Here is an 18,047-nt window from a genome sequence, read left to right as displayed (position 1 = left end):
GGGGCTTTCACTGCAACCCCAGGGCTGCCAGTAATCTCCTTCATGTTTATGGGAAGGCTTGCTAGGCCCCACCTCAAAAATTAAAAAAAAATAATCATGAATTATAGGCTTTTGTTGGAGAAAGCAGGGGAAAGCATTTCAAGGTCTTCTGAAGGCTTTTCCTCAGCTAAGGGTGAGTGGCCTGTCAGGTTTCAGTCACCATGAATTGCTGTATCTCAGGCTTTTATTTTGAACCTTTTCTCCTGTGATGTGTACCTATATCTGTGGGTGGGTGTTTGTTTTTCTCTCCAACCACAATAATAGCACCTTTCTAACAGCAGAAATTTGAGATTATGGAATGAAAACCTGGGAGGATGACAAAGGGAGCTGGAGAGCAACACCCAGCTTGATTACAATAGCCACCGGGGAGCTTCCCAGCTATAAAAGCATGTAAAACAATCGGTTATTTAAAGTTCTCCAGGAAGAAAATTAGTAGTCTGGACTCAAGGTAAGTAGCAATGTCCTGCTCAAAATACCTGCAAATAGCTGAAACAGAGTAATGTTGATAAAACACCTGAGGAATTTTCTGTGGGTAAATAGTAGGTGAAGTATGAATTCTGGCCTCTAGTCCTCTTGCATTTTGCAGATGTTACCTGTGTGCCACTTGATAGAATACAGGTGGTGCTATACCTTCAATCAGGGAGGCTCGTGCTGAGTGTCTTTCTTAATTGTCTGACTTATTTCATAAATAAAGGCACTGGAATTTGACCTCAGTGCTGTCTTTGACAAACACAGGCCCGACCCAGTGGAAAAGGGGGAAGGGAGCTGTGCAATCTTTGTTATGCAAGTGTATCTGACAGACCAGCTGCGGTGAGCAAGGGCAATCAAAGCCATCTGATCAAACTTTTGGTCCTTATCGTGCATGCTGGGGCTTGCAGCTGAGCTTGTTCTGCTGGGCAAAAGCAAACAGTTGCAGGTCACAACTCTATTACTCCATCCCAATTATGCCTTTAGAGGGTGTGCTCACCAGCTAACCAGAATTACACTTCTGATCGGGTCGGAACAGATGCGATGCGATGCTACAGCTGCAGGAGAGAGTGTGGAGCAGCAGCCTCTGCTGCTATGAACTCTGCACTTGCAGCCTTTACCTTTGGGGTTTTCTAGGACTTGTTCCTTCCTAGGCTGTAGATAAGGAGCACAGCAAAACACCCCAAGGAGAGGCAACACCTGGGTTACCAGACTTAGGGGGATCTGATAGATATGGAAGCTTCAGGCAGCATCTTTCTTTTACTATAAATCACACCTTTATTAGTAACATTTTGCTGACTCGGAGGGGTCTTTAGGTCATGTGGGCGTGTGTTTTTTTAACTCTTAGGGCCAGAAAAGCCTCACGAAGTTAGCTGTTTTTACTCGGAGGAAAAAGGGCGGCAGTGTCAGAAACGGGCATTTCACACAGGCAGGGGCGGCTGGGGCTGGTCGGGAAACGAGGGCACGAAACGTCTGCGGCAGCTCTGCCCAAAAACAGGGAGAAAAAGGAAAAAAAAAAAGCGAAGGAGCCCCCGCCCTGCCCCGTGCCTCAGGCGGGGCGCGGGGCGGGGCCCAACGGCCGCCCCTGCCCGGGAGCGGCTGGGCTCGGAGCCGCCGGAAGTGCGCGCGCTGGGCGCTCCCCGCCGCCTCCCCCCCCCCGCGCTCCCGGCCCGGCGCTGGCTGCGGCCCCCAAAATGGCGGCGAAGACGCAGGGCGGCATCCGCCTCAGCGCGGTGAGCGGCGCCCGGGCGGGGGGCTCCGGATCGCCTCCGAGCGGCTCTGCACGGCCCGGGGGGGGCTGAGGGGAACCAGGGGGAACCGGGGAGCACTGAGGGAGGGCGGCGGAGGAGGGGAGGAAGGGAACGGGAGAGGGGAGGCCGAGAGAAGCGCCCCCCCCCCCCCCCCTCCCCACCGGGCCGGGGCCAGGAGATGGCGGCGGGGGCCGGGGCCCTGTGGGGAGGGGGGGCCGGGGCGAGGCTCCTCAGCGCCTCGGGGCGAAACGGGGCGCTTGTGGCTTTCGGGTTGGGTGTTGTGAGTGTTGTGAGCTGCCCTGGGGATTGTAAACATCGCCGGTCCGCGGCAGTTCGGGGCCGTGGCCGAGAATCTGGGCTGGGGTCGTGCGCTGGGGGGGGGGGGGTGTGAGCCGGGGGTCCCCTCAGGGCCAGCAGCCGGCGGTGGCTGCCCCGCGCTGGGCAGAGGTTGTCCGCAGATGTCACCTGCCTGCAGCCGCGCTTTCGGTTTGGCCCTCGAGTTGTCGCCAGGGTTTTGGACTGCACCGCCTGCCTGGTGCCTTCGGGCAGGGAAGGGCTCGCCCAGCTCTTCGGCTTCTCCTGCTTTGGGAAAAGAGAAACGTGAGGTGTCCCGTGGTTTCGGTAGCTTTCTTACAGGAGGGGAAAAATGCACCAGCATTAATAGCTGTACTTGCAAAAACTACGTGATACAGGCCAGGCTGCAGTTTAAAACTGATCTCACTTTGGCAGATTTCTGCAGAATCTCCCCTAGAATTGGTGCAATAATTAACTTTCAGAGTTATATTTAGGGTTCTGCTTATTTTTTGTCAGTAGTCATTACTTTAAACGTACATTCAGTGTGTCTTCAGTCAAAGCTGTGATTTCTCCTTAAGTTTTCAGTAAAGAAATGAAGCAGCTGATACCGTTCCTGGTTTGCTTGTTCCTAACAGAGCCTTTTATACAGTTGGGCACTGTTTCCCAGCAAAAAATGACACAAAACTGACAGTCACCACCTCTTCTGTCAGCAGCTGTGCTTTAGAAATACGTTGGGTTTCACGAAAACATTTTCATTGGTTTCAGAAGCGTGCATGAACCGCACAGGTAGTGCAGGCAGGCCTGGGTGTGCATTCCCACCCTGGCATTTATCTCTTGCTGTTGCTCTGGTAACGTGTTTTTTTTTCTCAGTTGCGCGATGAGACAGATCAGGAAGTGATCCAGATTAAAAATAAGATTTAAAAAATTAGTTTTAATTTGGAGCAGTGCCATGATGTGGTTCGCTATGTTATCATGCAACCGTGCTAGCATAACTGGCAGGGAGGAGGAAGGCATGTAGCAGGAAAGAAGGAAGCAACTAGATGGAAGAACAGTGGGAGGAAGAGGATGGTAGTGGGGCTGCTCCCCCCAAAGTTGCAAAGTTCTTCTAAAATACAAGTCAGTTCAGTAGTTACATTATTTGTGCATGACTTACACTCTTTAAGAGATGGGATAGTTGCATTTTTCTTGGAGCACCAAAATTCCCAAAGCTGCCTGTCATTTTCAAAGGTAAGCTGCCTTGTTCTTTAATATTTGCTCATCGTAAATGCAGGGGACTCCTTAGTGCAGCTGAGTCTTTTTATAACGTGAACTGTACGTTCAGTGTGAAGAAGGTGGAGGTTTAGCTCTATGTTCTGGAGGGATTTTGCTGCACTTGCTTTCAGGATAAAAAATGAAGCAGCCAACCAAAACCCACTTGCTAACAAAATCTATTGGGCCCAGTGCTCAGCGCAGCTGGATCACCTCAGCTGCGGTCATACTAAAATAGCCCAAAGTGAGTGTTCACCTGGGGAGTAACTTTCTGACTGTATTCGTTGGAAATGCGATTATTCACAAAGCTAATTAAAGTAGCGATTTGATGAAATGAAGTGTTGGGGACAAAACGGGCTCCAGTAATTCCCGCTGAGCTCTCCCTTGGTTGTGCTGGCAGCCAGCTGGATGTGCTCTGAGGCAAGCTAGGGAGCTAATGGCCTTACGGTGCTTGTCTCCATTTTTTTTAAAGCTGTTTTCATCGTGTGTTGGTGTTTTGCAGCCCTGCATTAGCAAGCGGTGCTGTCTGCTGGGAGGCAGATGTTCCCACTAACTACCCTGAGGGACGCCCGCCTTTTGCTGGCGGAGCTTTAGAGCCAAGAGCTGGTTTCTGATGGTTCCCATGGCCACATCCGTGTCTTCTAGTTTCCCGTAACTGTTCACATTCCCACCATCGTGTATCACATCTCAGCCTTTTTCAAAGCCTTATCAAATGAAGCAGTGTCCCAGGAGATCGGCATGTGTTTGTTTATAAGAGATGGGGTTTCCTTATGATGCTATTCTTCTCAACGTCAGCCGCCGGTACGCAGCAGTGAAGTGAAGGATGGAGAAGCTCTCTATTACGCAGGCACTCACTGCCTGAAGAGAATTTTTTGCTGGGCACACATCCACTTTGCTCTGTGGAAAAAAGGACATTTGGCTGTAAGGGTCAGTTTTAGTGGTGCCGATGCGCCTTCTTTCATCAGCATTACTTGACCAGGGGAGGGCCACAACTTTGAATTCACACCTTTTTAAACTACAGTCAGGGCTTTTTTCCAAGTCCATATTGCTGAGGTTACAGTGCCAGCGGTTACTGTGGGGTCCCGGTCTGCCTTCTGCATGACAGGAGTCTCTCGCTGGCTAGCAGCAAAGCAATACTTCAGCAGTGAGCTGAGCAGATGCTAAATATTTGAATGTGTACCTGTGTGGGGGTGGTTTTGTTTGATTTTTTTTGTTTGTTTTGTGTTAGTATCATGTTTTGACAAGGAGGAATTTGGGGTTTGAGGGGGAGTGTGTGGAATCCAGTTGTCCCTGGTGTATTTTGGTTATCATCATCATCATAATTTTAGAAAGGAAAGGAACAAATGCTGCCAGCACTGTGAAAGGTTGAAGTGAAGAGAACAGATCCTTAGATCTGCTGACCCATGATGTGGTACAGAACGAAACTGAAAGGTGTGCTGGAGCATGTGCCATGGTACACATGAGGCTCCCAGTACTTGGCTCGATGTCATCTCGATAGATTCTGAATTGTTTGTAAGCATCTGGTGTGAACTTGAAAGGAGCACGGTGACTGGGGCTGGTTCAGTTTACTGGAGTTTATAGAAGTGGGATTTTAAAACACAGATGACACTGAAGAATGTAGAGCCCACTCATATGTGCAGCCTAGCTCGGTGCAGAACTACAGGGGTTAAGCTGCAGTCTGAAAGCGTGCTCTGCGCTCTTTGTGACCTTTGAATCAAGGTGAGATTTCTTGGCAATTTATGTTGATCCGAACCAGGGCTGCTGCTGCGCTCCCACCGCGGCACTTGGCTCGCTGCTCTGGAACTTGCTCTTAGCATTATTCTTTTCTCTGATAAGTGGACTTGGAGACTTGAAGTGGTTGCTTGCTTTTATTTTGACCTTACTAATTATACGAAAGTGATTGTCGGTGTAGTAGTTCTGTAAAATGTATTAAGTGAGGATATGGGTGTACTTTATATATAAAATCAGAAAATATTTTAAAATATGGATTGTGTTTTCTGATGCAGCTGCACCGTACAAGGGCTTTTTCCAGTGCTGTGTATTCATAGGTACTGCTTTTTATGAACATAACTGTGCCAGTAAGGCTTAAACATATCCATGTATATGCACTGGGTTTGTGCTAAAGGCCTTGTAAAAGTATAATTACAGATATTCTAAGTGGTAATGCAAGTACAGCTGTCACTTTCAGCAGTTATACTTTCCCCAAACATTGCATTGACAAATCCTGAAGTTGTATGGATATCTACTTCTGGTTTTCATGTTCTTTTGATCTAGGTGAATGCGTGCAAACGCAGGCTCTCGTGAATTACTTGAGAATACTTTGTCACTGACATCTGCAAGATGTGTCCCACAAACAAGTGTATTTATTTTGCGTGTTGTCATCTAATCCAAGTAGTGGCTGCATTCCTGTGGTAGCATCTGATCATAAACATCTAAAATGTCTGAGCTTGAATTGCCAACAGTATAAACTGCTAGGTGAGAGTGCCTGATGGGTCCCATTAACAGGTGATTTTGATCAACAAAGGCAAAAGGAGCAATGAGATAGCGAGTCACTGAGGGTGTGGGGTGCTGTTCCCTTTCCCAGATCCATACTTGTGGTTTAAGGTTTACATTTTTAATATTTGAGTGCTTGTATTTCTCTTGCTAGTTTTGGACTAAGGCTTTGATATTTTTTGTAACTTCTTGTTTGAAGTACACAAACTAATGCCATTGTTTCTGTTTTATTTCAGCTTTGTCCAAAGTTCTTGCATACCAACTCCACCAGTCACACCTGGCCTTTCAGTGCAGTTGCGGAACTTATAGGTATGTGGATCAGTAGTTGCCCGAGTACTTGATTGTAGTACCTCTTCTTCTTGTAAAACTTTTTTTTCTTCCCTTCAGGTAAGGAAACCCTGTTGTTATCATTCAGAATCTTACTGAAATCTTGTTTGGGTACAGTCAGACAGATTGACTTAATTCTTTCTCGACAGCATGTGTACTATCTGACATCTGTTGCGGGGGCCTTCTAGGACTTGGTATTTTCTTCTTACTGAGTTTATTGAAGCTTGCCAAATGCAGAGGACAGTGGGGCCAAGAGAATCCTTTCTCTTCTAGTCCACCAAATGCAGGCCTATTGATCTTCGCTGTTCCCAGTCTCAGCCAGCAGTATGACTGAGCACAAATTCCAAGGATGTGCCTGCACACTTATGTACTGTACAGACACAGCTGGCGACAGGCAGTTTAGCACAGACTGAAGGACGATGGCTTTGCAAGAACCCACATAAACACAAAATGTGAACAGACCAAATGGCCTCGTTCTGTTCCTGTTTGATGGTTAACCACATTTAAATGTTGTTAGTGGCACATGCGCGTTATTCTTGGTCACTTAACTCTCATATTTACCCACGTGTCTGGGTATTTTGCTAAGACCTGGAGTCCTTCCAGTTACTGTGTCCAGACTTTTTACCAGACTGGCTTTTTACCAGTCTCTGGCTTAGACCTTGGATCTCTGCAGTTTCTGGTTTCTTCCAGCTTGTTGACTTGTCCATCTTCAGGTTGGCTAGCAGAACAAATGCGTACAGGCACACATTGAGATGAGAGAGCACACTCATGTGGGAAATAGAAATAAAGTTTAGTGAGAACGTACAACAGAGTGGCAAAGGTTCCAACCCCAGAAGTGTACTGAACAGCTTTCACGCAGTCAGCCTGTGTTATTCCCACTCTTCCATCACTTCCATTACCCTGTGTGTTTTTTCCATCCATTAGGACCTTTCCCTTACCTTCACTTCAGTGTTTCCTCAAAATATCCACCAGTAATTTCTGCACATGGACACAGTATTCCTCAAACATCCTTATTTTATTCTTTTGGATTACAAATTTTCTGGTTGAACATCTTCAGGGTTACACTTGAGTGGTTCCTTTGAATGGTTGGTCCACTGATGTCCTAAGAATCCTGGTGTTTGTAATTGTCTCTATCATCTGCTGTTTGTTGGGGTTTGAGTGTGTTTAATTTATTAGCTCCTATTTATTGTCTTGCTTTTTATTTTGAATAGCCACTAACTGGATATTCTCAGAGTTGCATATTTCCTGAGTTGGGGAATGATTAGCTTACTTTCTCTAACTGGTTCCTCGAAATAAAGGCGTGGTATGGAAAGATTTGCTCAGCTTATCAAGCAGTTTGCTTTTGCCAAAAGGAGCACCTCTTCTGGTCACATTCTTTAGCTTCCTATGCTCTAGTTCTGTCAGTTCTTAAGCCAGAAGAAATGTAACCTAGCAAAAAAAAAGAAATTTTCTGCTAGATAAGGAGAGAGTTGTCACAAGGAAACAAGAACCACATGACTGTGCTCAGGACTAGCTGTTTTGGTGGGAAGTCATGACTGACATGTTAAGTCATTTCATCTGTCTTATGCCACACCTGGCTGGAATTAACACATCTGTGCTGTGCAAGGCTTGTGAGCTGCCTTCTTCCTTCCTTTGCCTCTCTTGTCATATGTTTTGCTGTAAAAAAAGGTTCAGAAGCCTAGTAGCAACATGCTGGGTAAAAAGGCTTCTGGTTAGTTGATTTTGTAATCTGTCTTCCTCATGCTATGTGAGGCTATACTATAAGCCAAATATCAAGCAATAGTAATAGTAATAAATAACTTTACAGAGGCCTGAGATTAAGCTGTAATTCCTTTTATAGGTTGTAGGGTTGGCTTGAGCTGTTGGGTTTTGCCCCTCTGTTGAACCTGCAGAACAGACAGGGAGGCAGGGACACTGCTTCCTACTGTGCCATCACATCACAGCTCCCCCAGCCTCCAAATTTCATGAGCACCACAGAGATGGTGGGAAGAGAAGCTAGGAAGTATTTCTAGTGCAGATGAAATTTAAACCAGCTTTGCAAACAAGAAATACCCGTGGAACCATGATTTCAGTTGCACTTGCAGTAGAAATGCTGCAGGCTCCTTCAAATCCAGTGAGTAGGAAGGATGGGGTATAGCATTTTATACTTCTCTTCTGTGAAAGTCTGAAAGTCACACCTTCTTAGATCTGAAAAACCTGTGGTAGCAGGATATATATTTGTGACTGTCAACTCTGCTGATAAAGAATCTATGTGGTAGTAGAGCAGCAGTAATTTTTTTCACCTAATTTCCTGCACCTGTGGAGTCAAATCTTAGCTTTCACAGAACTATCTGAGATGGGGGGGAAGGTGTTGGCTTCAGGTTTTTGTTTGCTTTTTTTAATGTCTCGAAGTTGATTATCTGAAGTTGTGATAGGACTTCAAAGCTGATTTCCCAATTAAAAAGCCTACTGCAGGTAAGATATTTTTGCTGCCAGGTATATTAGTGATGAGCTGTTGTCTGCATTTCACGCAGTAACCTGTCCTCCTAGAAGTCAGTCAGAGGAGATGTTTGGGTGGATTGGAGAAAAGTGAATGTTGCAACAACTGCTTGGGAAACAGGAAACAAAACTAGAAACTTGTCTGGGTTTTGTTTTCAATTTCAACCACTCATTTCATTCTGTTTCAACCACTTGTCTCAGACTAAGTTTTTAACTGTATAGTACTGTTGTCTGGAATAGCTGGAGAACTTTGTCTTGTTTTCAGGCATGGTTTGCAAACTTTTGATGCAGCTGTTTCATGGTAATGTTTTGATCTAATGTTGTCAACTATAAAGAGGTTAATACTTTAGAGACTTTATTTTTAGTGCATTTACTTATTTAAAAGCTTCTAATAATAATAATTAAAAAAATATATATTTGCTTCTGTGTAAAACTTGGCTACTATTCAGTGACTTTTCTGAGAAATACATCTCTGTGCCAGCACGTGACTTCTGCAACTATTACGTACCTAACCGCAGAACTGAAAAGTTGCTGCAATCTTAGAGCTCTGTTAGGATCTGCACAAATGCAGAACTGAGAGCCCATGATGCCATATTCACAAAATAAAAGTTCTTGTGAGCACAGCATAATAATAAAGTTAGGGACAGCAATTCCTTGTAACTGTTTGGCAGTGTTGCAAGACAAGCATTTGGTGGATTTTTTGTGGGGGAATACCTACCAGATGCAACACTGTTGCATGCCACATAAGCATTTAAATAACTTCGGAAGAGTTGCTACCTGACATCTTCACTGGAATTAAGCACTTTAACTGTAAACATATTTTAAAGTGTCAAATTCTTGTGTTGTTTTTTTTTTTTAGTATTCTGTTCTTATTTGCTTTTTTTTTTTTTTGCCATCTTCAGATAATGCTTATGATCCAGATGTGAGCGCTAAGCAGATATGGATAGACAAAACAGTGATAAATGACAATATATGCTTGACATTCACTGATAATGGAAATGGTATGAACACAGAGAAGCTGCACAAAATGCTAAGGTAGATAACCCTCTTTTGCAATTTCTTTTCTTGTAAAGATTCCAATTTCTAGTTGTGTTATTGCTCAGTTCATTCCTTCCTATGACATGTAATCTACTAAGCTCGTTTTTAAATTAAGCACTTCTGAAGGTGAGTGATTATCCAAATGAGGTTCTAGAAGAGACAGGTGCTAGCATAGCTTTCATGCAGCTTTGGAGATGTATTTTATCTCCTAATTTCCTTTTATCCTTTATATAAACATTCCCACTTAATTTTCTGTGCAGGTGTTGTGCCAGGTAAACTCTGTAGTGCCCTTCAGTGGAGCTAAGGAGAATCATTTCCCCCTTCAAGCTTGCTTTAGACTAAATTAGTGAACAAGAGACAAAGGAATATTCAATTCAAACCCTTTGGAGTATAGAAAATAGAAGGTGTTCTGGAAAAGTTAAGGGAGTGGGAGTTAAATTGGTGTGGATTGTCATTTTACCTTTTAATATTCTAAAGAGTTGAACTGTTCTTTTTGCAGTTCCTGTTTCTACAGTTAGTAAAGAGGTTGCTGTTCAAGCTTCTTTAGTATAAAATATATTCTTCTGCTTCCAGTAAATCTCTAGGTTTAAACTTAAGGAAGTTTGATTTCAAATTACTTCCTTTTTCTATAAGGTATCATAATTAATAACTTACTTGTGAAATCCCATGCTCCAAACACAGTTACACATTTTACTGCATTCTACTTTAAGTGCAATGAGAAGTTACCAATGGAAAATTTGTAGATCAATTTTTAAGCTAGTGAAGGAAGAAAAAAACCCACAACCTAAAGGGGCTTTTCTCACAACTTATTGTGAAGCCATGGGGTAACTATTAGAAACCTGTGTGAAAGCAGATAATTCCAGGCATATGATATTTCTTATCGATACTTGAAAGGTGAATCTACCTCTGAATTCTTGCACTGTGATTTTAGCAACTTTATATAGGTTGTATTTCTCCAGATTTACGTTAGCTGTTCATTGTTTAACTGCATGGCAGTATCTGATCTCTAAAACAAGAGGTGAACTCAATGTGTTTAAGTCTAAGTTAATGCATTTTGAATGCATCTTTTGGGTTTTCAAGTGCTGTGGAGCTTTTTACACTCTTTCAATGTGTTTTTACATTTCAGCTTTGGCTTCAGTGAGAAATCTGTTATGAATGGCCGTGTTCCAGTGGGACTGTATGGAAATGGGTTTAAATCGGGGTCCATGCGCCTGGGAAAAGATGCGATAGTCTTCACCAAGAATGGGGAAACCATGAGTGTTGGCCTGTTATCTCAGACTTTCCTTGAGGTCACAAAAGCAGAGCATGTCATGGTTCCTATAGTGACATTCAACAACCAACATATCCTTTCAATAACTTATGAGCAAAAAGTGGTGTATATGTGCAAAACTTGGGTGATGACATCATTGAAGGAAATCTCCTTACCTTTACAGAGAACCTTCTACCCACCTTACAATTTATTTAGACTAATGTGTTAAAATCTTTACAGTTGTAGATCTGAGATGTGGAATGAGAGCCCGTGAAAAGTAGAGGATTTTGTTGCTGAAGTTTGCTCATCTTTTGAAAGTTTTTTTTTTTCTTTTTAATTCAAAGTTATTTTCATTAACGTAATGCTTACGACAGATAAGTGATCCAACAGAATCCAAAAACAGCCTGAAGGCCATCTTATCGCATTCTTTATTTCCTACTGAGGAGAAATTACTGGCAGAGCTAGATGCTATCATGGGGAAGAAGGGAACAAGAATTATAATTTGGAATCTTAGAAGGTAAGATGAAGTCCAGTCTCTTATCTCACATTTCATTTGTTATTTATTCAGTGTATGCAAATATACAAGGGTTGTTTTTTTGTAGAGTAACTCCAAAAGACTGGAGAGTTAGCTGCAGTTGGGGAAACCAGACTCAAACTCATGTATCTGGAGGGTGGTAGTGTTGCATGAGAACTGTTGCTAATCTCAAATAGCAAAGGAGGAAGGAGAATGTAAAGTACTTCATATTTCCCTTTGATAAAATACCGTTAATTTTGCCAGAAGAAAAACTGAAATAGATGAATTATAAATGTAGTATCTCAAACTGATGTGGCAAGATTTAGACCTTCCTAAACTTATTTACTGTTTGTTGTAATGTAAACAGAATTCCAAGTAAGTAGTTATTTATTTTCATCTACTTAAGTATGTGGGATTGTTTGCAGCAGTATGGATTTCCAACCTTTTCTAGCTTGGGCTTACTGCTTTTTTTAAATCTGTTGTAGCAGTGGCAGCTGGATGCCATCATTTCCCATCTTTCCCATTCCTCTCTTTCTTGCATGGTTGCTGCTGTCTTACTAGCAGGGAACCTGTTTGATGGTCTGTCTGGAAAAGCTTTATCACTCCTTTAACAGTGATAGAGATAATTGGTTGGGAGTGTACTTCCTTGTACTGTGTTCTTAAGTGTTCAGCTTACTGGAGTTTTAAATACCTAAAATAACGAGGTATCCATCAGAAGCAATTTTGAGCTGTTTCATGGTTCAGTAGATTTGGCAGGAAAACAGCTTGTTTTTCAGTTTATTCTCCACCGTCATAAAAAAAAAAAAAAAAAGTGTAGGGAGGAAACCCAGAGTGGGTTAACTACAGATAAAATGTTATAGGACAGTACATTATAGCAGATGAAAGGCTTTTTTTTTTCTTATTTCATTAACTACTTCTGTGTTTTAGGGACCTTAAAGCACTTTTAGCATAGTACATTTTAATGCAAGAAAGCTGAAGGTAACAGTCAGGTATTACTAATTTCAATCGTTTCTCCTTGCCATGTACTTCATAAGAAAAATTTTCTCTCTTTTACAGTTCAAAAACTAAGTTGTGTTATCCAGATAAACTTCCATTTATTTTTAAGAATGAGGACTTTTAGGAATGTGCATCACTTTTTGTATTTTATTTTGTTCAAGAAAGAAAGTCAGCTAACTATGCAGGGTAACTTTCATGCTCTGAATTTGAGTCTTCATTGGAAGTTGTGGAAGAAAACACTTGAGGACTTTTTTTCTTGTTGTTTGTAATATGCTGCAACTAAATCTACTTTCAAAAACCCAACAGAGCTGTTTCAATATTAATACTTTATTGCTGGAGTATTTTTCAAACTACAATATATCAGAGTTATGCAAAACTTCTGTCAGTTGCAACTAAATAAAAGAAACCATCTGTTGAGCCCTGCAATAAGAAATCACAATGAAGTATTACTGAGTTAGAAAGTTGTAGTGTGTCACTTCTACAGTAATAAAAACCTTAGGAAGGCAATTTTCAGTGTTAAGAACTCTTTCATTTAGAAAGAATGCATGCATCTTGGCTCATCCATTATTTACAGTTTATACTGGCTACTTTTATTAATGAAGCGCAACCTGTTTAGAATACAATTAGAACTGTTTAGAATACAATTAGAACTTAGGAAAGTTTCATTTGTTGTCTCTGCTCTCGTATTCCTGGGGTTTCAAAAAGGAGCTGGTGAATTTGTGAATTTTAACGGGTCTGTGAAGAAAAACATTAAAGGAATTCTGTTTCTTTCATCTTTGTGATATATTCTGGGTTCGCCTCAATATCTTTTTTCCTTTTCATAATTAGTATATTTTTATCTTATTTCTTAGAGATAAAAATGAAAAAACGGAGTTTGACTTCGATAAGGATAAATATGACATCAGAATTCCAGAAGACTTAGATGAAACAGGGAAAAGAGGATATAAAAAACAAGAGAGGCTAGACCAGATTGTTCCAGAAAGTGACTACTCACTACGAGTATGTATGCTTTTTTCATTTATTTGTTTTGTGGAAAGTGAAAGATGCGCGCTTCTGTTTTAACATCATATACCATACTTCAGAGGTGGTGATTGGAAACAAAAAGAAAGACAAATGTCTATAAATGTTAAGGCAACATGTCGACACTATTTGAAAAACATGAAACATGTTTGTGGACTTGTATAAACACTTGCTGTTTTTTCAGAAGAAAATTACTGTTTTTGATGACTCTTCACAAGTAAACTTTTGCTAGTTTTCAGCTGGTGAAGTGTCCATTCTGCGTTTCAAAAGAGATCAAGGAACTGGGAAGCAGTTCCAGTAGAAGACCATGTCTGCAGGCTAATTATTACAGCCACTGTTTACGCTGTTGATCCCATAGCCTTTGAAGGTGATTTCTTTTTTTGTAAGAAAGTGCACCTGGAATTACTAGGTGTTCTGGGCACTTCTTTTGAATAATATTCAGTAGTATTGTTCCAGTTGAAATGTAACGTTCAATTATTCAAAGACTCATTGAAGTCATAAATCCACTTCAAATACTGAAGGTGTAAATATGATGAATGAAAGGCAGACTAAAATTCATGGATTGACACGCCTATGAGAAAGCTGTAGTTTGATAAGGCAGTCATTTGGAACAAAGTTAACAATTGCCTTTTTTTTTTTTTTTTCCTTTTTAAGCTTGTAATAGAATCTTAAAGATCTCAGTAGGGAATAAGAATACAGGCTTTTGCATTTGAGCATGATTGAGAGCTCTTAATGATAAAAGTGCTTCTTCAGACACCTGATTAACTTGTCATGTTCATAAAAGTTCTCCTTCAATTGCAGTTCATGTGATTTTGCACACCCTAGGCACACTTGCATTTCCTGGGTTTTGTGGATTCAAGTGTGTGCATGTGGGGGGACTTGACAGAAATCAGTTCATAACATTTTAATGAAAACCTGGGATAGTCTTTCCAGCATAGTGTGTATTGTAAAATACTCATATCTTGATGTTTTTTTATTGGTGTGGGTTTTTTGGTGGGGATAGGGAAGGTCTTGTTGTCTTTTTGAGTAACAGGAATTACTGTGTGTTTTTCAGGCTTACTGCAGTATTTTGTATCTGAAGCCAAGAATGCAGATCATTCTGCGAGGACAAAAAGTAAAAACACAGCTGGTTTCCAAAAGCCTTGCTTTCATTGAACGTGATATATATAGGCCAAAATTTTTGAATGTATCCTTTGGTAATTCGCAGTGACATCGAGTACACCGTCAGCAAGTTTGCAGATGACACCAAGCTGAGTGGTTCGGTTGATACCAAAGAAGGAAGGGATGGAAGGGCTGCCACCCAAAGGGACCTGGACAGGCTGGAGAATTGCACCCATATGAACCTAATGAGGTTCAACAAGTCCGAGTGCAAGGTGCTGCACCTGGGTCAGGGCAGTCTCAGGCATGAGTACAGACTGGGAGAAGAACTCATTGAGAGCAGCCCTGCAGAGAAGGACTTGGGGGTTCTGGTGGCTGAAAAGCTCAACATGAGCCAGCAGTGTGTGCTTGCAGCCCAGAAGGCCAACTGCATCTGGGGCTGCATCAACAAAGGAGTGGCCAGCAGGTTGAGGGAGGGGATTTTGCCCCTCTGCTCTGCCCTCATGAGATCCCACCTGGAGTGCTGCATCCAGGTCTGGGGCACCCAGCACAAGCAGGATGTGGGGCTGTTAGAGTGAGTCTAGAGGAGGGCTACAAAGATGCTCAGAGGGCTGGAGCACCCCTCCTGTGAAGAAAGGCTGAGAGAGCTGGGGATATTCAACCTGGAGAAGAGAAGGCTCTGGGTACGCCTCATTGTGGCCTTTCAGTACTTAAAGGGGTCTTATAAAAAAGGTTGAGAAGGACTCTTTGCTTGGGTAGATAATGATAGAACAAGGGGGAGTGGTCCTAAACTAAAAGAGGACATTTAGACTAGATGTTAGGAGGAAATTCTTTACTGTGAGGGTGGTGGGGCCCTGGCACAGGCTGCCCAGAGAAGCTGTGGATGCCCCATCCCTGGAGGTGTACAAGACCAGGCTGGATGGGGCCTTAGGCAACCTAATCTGGTGGGTGACATCCCTGCCTATGGCAGGGGAAGTGGAGTTAGATGATCTTTAAGTTCCTTGGTGGTGTTTTTTTTTTTTGTTTTGTTTTGTTTTTGTTTGTTTTTTAATGGCACACTAAAGGAATTGTCTCAGTATGTTTAAAAATAAAAAGAAATTCAAGGACCCAGTGTAGAATGAGCACTCAAAGTAAATACGGTTTTGTGTTACAAAACATTAACCAGACTTTTCCTTAATATCTGGTAAAAGGCTAAAACTGTAAGAATTACGTTTGGATTTAACTGCAGAAACAAAGATCATTATGGAATCATGATGTACCATAAAAACAGACTCATCAAAGCTTATGAAAGAGTTGGCTGTCAGCTAAAGGTAGGAATTTAAGCTGAAAAATATTTTAACATCATTACAAATCATTCGCACTGAAGTGCTGAAATGCTGGTTTCTTTTTAAGAGTACAGCTGGAAACTAGTATATTGATGCAGCTTTTTTAATAGCATCTTACTTTACTTTGCACAGCTGTTAAAAATTGCATTAAATTGTATGCAGTTGTTTTTATCCAGGGGAGATGTTTTGTCAAGAGAGTTGTGGTTGGGGGGGTGGAGGGTGGTGGTTTCTTGGAGACAGGTGATAAGCAGAAAGTTTTTTACTTGTTGTGTATATAAGTTACGATTACCTTTGACAAAGTCTTACAGTTTTAGCATGGAATTTGGTGAGTCTTTTTTTTTTTTTTTCTTCTCCTGATAGATCTTAATCTCTTTCAGGCAAATAACATGGGTGTTGGTGTAGTTGGAATTATCGAGTGCAACTTCCTAAAACCAACTCATAACAAACAAGATTTTGATTACACAAATGAATACAGGTAAACATGTATTTTATATAAGCTTTTTGTTGAATACTGTCATTCACTGTGAAATACTTGACCATGAAAGGTTTCTTAACCTCTTTAATACAAGTAAATGGTTATATTCCACCATTAAACTGCATGATTGTTCCAAACAGTAGGGGTAGGGCGTTTACATCTATGCTGGTCATGCTGCATTCATTGTGCAGTCAGTGAAATCAAGGCTATGTATGACACATGCCATTTTAAAGTGCGTGCCTTTAAAAGTGGTTGGATGCAACTCTGCCCTTTGCTGATTGTAAAATGAGCCCACAATCGCTAGCTTGAGGCTGCTTGTGTAGTAGATGACTAAAATTGTGAGGTATGAATCCCATACTATTAACTACTCATAACAGTTTCTCAGGCAGTTTTCTGGACATTTTTGAGCTGTTCTTTTCAGTTTCTTTCGTAAGTGTGGATTTGAATGTCCTGAGGTCCTTGTCTACATGACAGAGCATTTAAAATACAAGATACCCTAAAGGCAGCTGTGATCTGGAATGTAGCTTCATTCCAGTTGTTATTTCTAGCTCAGGGCTGCTGCTTCTCACATCTGCACCCATCCCATCAGTCAGTATGTAGTGTGGTATTTCTTTTGATTGCTCTGTGAACCTGATTGAGAATCTAGTCTGATTTGAAAGAAAAAATAAAAATCAGAAGTGTTTTTAATCCAGGTGAATTTCCTAGCCTGTGTACACTGCTTTGCTGTGACTTGGTTGTGCTGGCATTACGGAAGGCATGGAGGGAAGGAAGGGATGGAGGGAGTGAATTATCTAAGCAGAAAAGCTGTCCAGGGAAAATGTTCTAGGCGCAAACCTTGCGAGTTTTTCTACTCTAATTTCTTTCCTTTCATGATGACAAGGCTGTTTTCTGTGTTGCTTCATATTAAGGCATATTAGGAGCAACCGCCTCCTCCAACAGCCCTGTCCCAGGCCTCCCTCCTGCCCAGCCTGTGGACCCAGGCTCTCTGCACAGGCTGCCACTTTCCCATAGGCAGGCTGAACTGGTAGGGAAGCTGAGCACGTATCCCTGAGATGCAGCCACACAAAACGCTGATGTGGCTGGTTACACACACTTCTACAGGCAAGATGCTGCCTTCAACAGCACCTGCATACAGGACTCACGAAAAACATGGACATAGACAGCCAAGTACCCTCCTGTCTCCTCAACTCATAGAGATTGAAGGTCCCTAGTGATGGCAGACATGTGACACTATATTCACAAGGAGACACAAATTCACAGATCCCTTCAGTACTGTCACATTTGCATGCTTGTCCCACAGACACACCATGTTCACAGGTGCCCATGGATATACCAGCATAGACCCTTGCTCACTTGATACCCTGGCCTGGAGCTGGGGCTTCCTACTCACTGGAAATTCAGCTTGTAGTTTGCTGGTGAATACATGTGCATATCCCCATGCACACCAAGCCTGAGGAAGGTACAGACACCTCCCTCCACACACCCCCAACAACTGGCACCAGGCACTTTGGCTGTGACCTGCAGCCCTGTTCCAGCATCTGGCACGGAGCACCACACTCCCAGTGGTCCCACATTTGCTGCTTTTTGTGACAAATGCTGTTCCCACCCCAGTAACTGGACGTTGAAGACCCCAACACTCACTCCAGTAGCTGACTACAGGCCAGGGGTGACCACACACCCAGTCTGACTCCAGTAGCTGGCACCAAATCCATTCACAGTGGTCCCCCCCGTACTG

The 18,047-nt window shown here is 42.4% G+C and overlaps 1 protein-coding gene across 2 annotated transcripts in view; it reads left to right on the top strand.

The window, feature by feature from the left end:
* Positions 1–1,633: 1,633 nt before the first annotated feature.
* MORC3 (MORC family CW-type zinc finger 3) overlaps positions 1,634–18,047 on the top strand; it is a 29,663-nt gene continuing 13,249 nt past the window's right edge. Inside the window, exons 1-9 of one of the 2 annotated variants that reach the window (XM_082751832.1) lie at positions 1,634–1,739; positions 6,029–6,101; positions 9,500–9,632; positions 10,762–10,976; positions 11,254–11,401; positions 13,246–13,393; positions 14,469–14,600; positions 15,703–15,822; positions 16,215–16,312. In XM_082751832.1, coding sequence (XP_082607958.1) covers positions 1,701–1,739; positions 6,029–6,101; positions 9,500–9,632; positions 10,762–10,976; positions 11,254–11,401; positions 13,246–13,393; positions 14,469–14,600; positions 15,703–15,822; positions 16,215–16,312 — 1,106 coding nt within the window. In that variant the 5' untranslated portion in view covers positions 1,634–1,700. Of the gene's footprint in view, positions 1,740–3,236; positions 3,279–6,028; positions 6,102–9,499; positions 9,633–10,761; positions 10,977–11,253; positions 11,402–13,245; positions 13,394–14,468; positions 14,601–15,702; positions 15,823–16,214; positions 16,313–18,047 lie in introns of those variants that run through there. The other variant, XM_082751831.1, reaches the window with a different exon arrangement.

This window comes from Aythya marila, assembly GCF_965140915.1.
Source record: "Aythya marila genome assembly, chromosome: 1".
Taxonomy (NCBI): Eukaryota; Metazoa; Chordata; class Aves; order Anseriformes; family Anatidae; genus Aythya; species Aythya marila.
The sequence above is the reverse complement of the archived record's forward strand: the minus strand, read 5'-3'. Positions and strand labels throughout refer to the sequence as shown.